At 48.7% G+C, this 2,693-nt stretch overlaps 1 protein-coding gene across 1 annotated transcript in view; it reads right to left on the bottom strand.

The window, feature by feature from the left end:
- Window positions 1-404: 404 nt before the first annotated feature.
- The window catches only part of LOC105000419 (pepsin F-like), a gene marked incomplete at its 5' end in the record, with an annotated part of 7,342 nt that continues 5,053 nt past the window's right edge, over window positions 405-2,693 (bottom strand). The window contains 3 exons of the mRNA XM_010856304.1: window positions 405-557; window positions 2,257-2,355; window positions 2,443-2,587. Of these exons, the coding sequence (XP_010854606.1) occupies window positions 405-557; window positions 2,257-2,355; window positions 2,443-2,587 (397 nt within the window). The remainder of the gene's footprint in view (window positions 558-2,256; window positions 2,356-2,442; window positions 2,588-2,693) is intronic.

Genomic DNA, 2,693 nt, shown 5'->3' with positions numbered 1-2,693 from the left:
TCAAAGAAGAGAGAAGGGGAAGTGTGAGGGTGTCAGAGTGTGAGCTGATGGCTTCTGATTTCTTGGGTCCAGTCCCTGAGATCTTTGGATCTGCTCCAGTTCCTGCATCCCAGATCCCTAGTGTCTTTTCAATAAGTCTCTCCTTTCTTGAAGCCAATTGGAGTTGGGATCCTTTTACTTGTGGTTCAGACTTGATTCTAGATCCTTCCAATTATGATGCACCTCCCCAACCCAAACAGAAGCAACCATTTGTAGTAGCTCTATTGAGATGAAATCCTTTATTCTTTTCTGAAGACAGGGCTTGCATAGCACCAAACACAGTTCACCAGCATCCCTGGGTGGGAGTGCCCTACGTGTGAGGGTCTTTGGAGTGGGCCTGAGTGATTCCTGAAGCAGCCCAGCATTTACACTGAGGGAGCCAGGCCAATCTTGTTTTTACTCTGATCGAAAACTGTGAAATATGCTCTCAGGAAGATGTCACCCAGGACCCAGGTCTCTGAGGGGCTAATGTACTCTGTGCCCCCATTAAAGGTTATAAAGCAGATGTCTTTAGAAACCTGGGGGAGACAGAAATACACACCAGTCAGCGTGAGCACTTACCTGCCATCCCCCTCAATATCCAGAGCAGAGAGCTTTCCCATTTTTCCCCCTTCTTTGGGAAGAATCCAGTGGCTCTCACAGCAGCTGCAGAAGTGAGGGTATAGGAACAAGAAGGGCCAAAACATGTGGTTGCCATGACAGAGGGGTGTGGGGAGGGAGGACTGGGAGTTTGGGATTATCAGATGCGAACTAATATATAGAGACTGTAAAACAACGAAGTCCTACTGTACAGCACAGGCAACTGTATTCAGTATCCCATGATAAACTGTAATGGGAAAGAATACGAAAAAGAGTAGGTATACATTTATATATATATAAAACTGAGTGACTTAGGTTTAGAGCAGAAATTAACACAACATTGTAAATCAGCTCTACTTCAAAGTACTTTTTTTTTTAAAGGAAAAGAATGGCCCATAGCTCCCCATCACACTCTGCTGTTTTCTTCTGACTCCTGCTCTCTTGTTTTCTCCACAGGGAATACCTACTCTTCTCCCCATTGCCTACAACCCATTCTTTTTCTAAAAAAATTTTAATTTTGTATTGGAGGATAGCCAATTAACGGTATTGTGATAGTTTCAGGTGGACAGCAATGGGACTCAGCCATACGTATACATGGATCCACTCTCCCCCAAACTCCCCTCCCATCCAGGCTGCCACATAACACTGAGCAGAGCTCCCTGTGCTACATAGTAGGTTGCTGTTGGTTACCCATTGTAAATAGCATTGTCACAACGTGTTCTTATAGTGCTCTCAGGCTGTCTAGGAAAACTTTCTGGTCCTACACTCACATTATTTGGCCACTCCAGGCTGGGTTGGGTGACTTACCCTGGTGCTCCCTTGGTCTGTAGCCCTCCTCACCCCTATGTGCCCCCGGGCACCTTTGCACAGCCCCCGTGGGTACCATAGAATCCATTATAGATTTGCCTCAACCCAAGAAGGCTTCCTCATTCCTCCATGAAGCTGGTGGTTTAGAATTACTGCAATTCCCTCTCTTCCTCAAAGTCTTGTTTGAGCCCGTCAGCCTGCTCTGAACTCCCACAGGGAGCTGACATCAAGCCTCCACCATGTGCTGGGGCTGAGCAGTCACTGTGCTCCTTTATTCACCGTAGCATCCAACCTCCCCACAGAGGGGTCGGTATCCCAACTCACAGAGTGCAGCGTTGCAGCGAAGTTCTAGCATAAGCATGTAATTTATGATCTCAATCTGGACACTTTCATGTTGGGAAGGGGAGATTGTTAATCACTATGGTGGCACAGCACACTGGGACTGTTCCCAGCCATCCTTCTTGTCACTTGTTCTGTTTCAGGGGTTGCTAGAGCTGACTTTCTGTGTTCCTGCATCTGAGGTCTCTGGTTGAACTGAAGCTCTGGGAAACCTGAGGCCCTTAGTGTTCCCCTCTCCTTGTGACTCCCACCATGCCAGCATGGAGTGGTGTCTCCACATTTAGTTCAGGAGGATGGATGTCCCAGACTGCCCTTTCCTCTCACGTGGTTGGTTTTTGTGGGAGGCGCTGGCCCAGCCACAGGGACTCAGCAGCATCTGAGGTGCAGCAATGATGTGACCAGGCCTGCAGAGGGCGCACTCCTCCCAGCAGGAGCCCAAGGGTTCCTGTAAGTCTGAGATTTGGGAACCAGCCCCCAGGGTTGTCCCCTCACCTTCTGGATATAGTATTTACGGGACATTGGGAAGTCCATGCCATTGATGGTGAAGATAACAGGAGGCAGGGTCATGGTGCTGTTACACAAAATCAATTGCTGTAAAAGAAAGCAGGAGAGAGGTTGACCCAGGTGATCCTTGGTGTGTGGGGAGCACAAGAATGACTCTGTGGCATGACCCTTCACCTGCTCATTCTGGAGGGGGCTGGGGTTGATGCTCCTCTGGATGCTTCTGACTATGTCAGTTGGGCCAAACAAAAATGAGCTCCCGACATCCAAAATGGCCTGACATCCGCCGGAACAAGCAATCACTTTTTTGTTCATGGAGATGCTGAGAGACAGAGGGACAAAGCAGGCAGTAGGGTCACTCTGGAGACCCCCCACCCCCACCATCACTATCCCTTCCTTGACTCTCTTCTGAACAGCTCTTCAGCTCT

The sequence above is a fragment of the Bison bison genome, unplaced genomic scaffold, assembly GCF_000754665.1.
Source record: "Bison bison bison isolate TAMUID 2011002044 unplaced genomic scaffold, Bison_UMD1.0 scf7180017854254, whole genome shotgun sequence".
Taxonomy (NCBI): Eukaryota; Metazoa; Chordata; class Mammalia; order Artiodactyla; family Bovidae; genus Bison; species Bison bison.
This window is presented reverse-complemented; position numbering and strand designations above follow the sequence as displayed.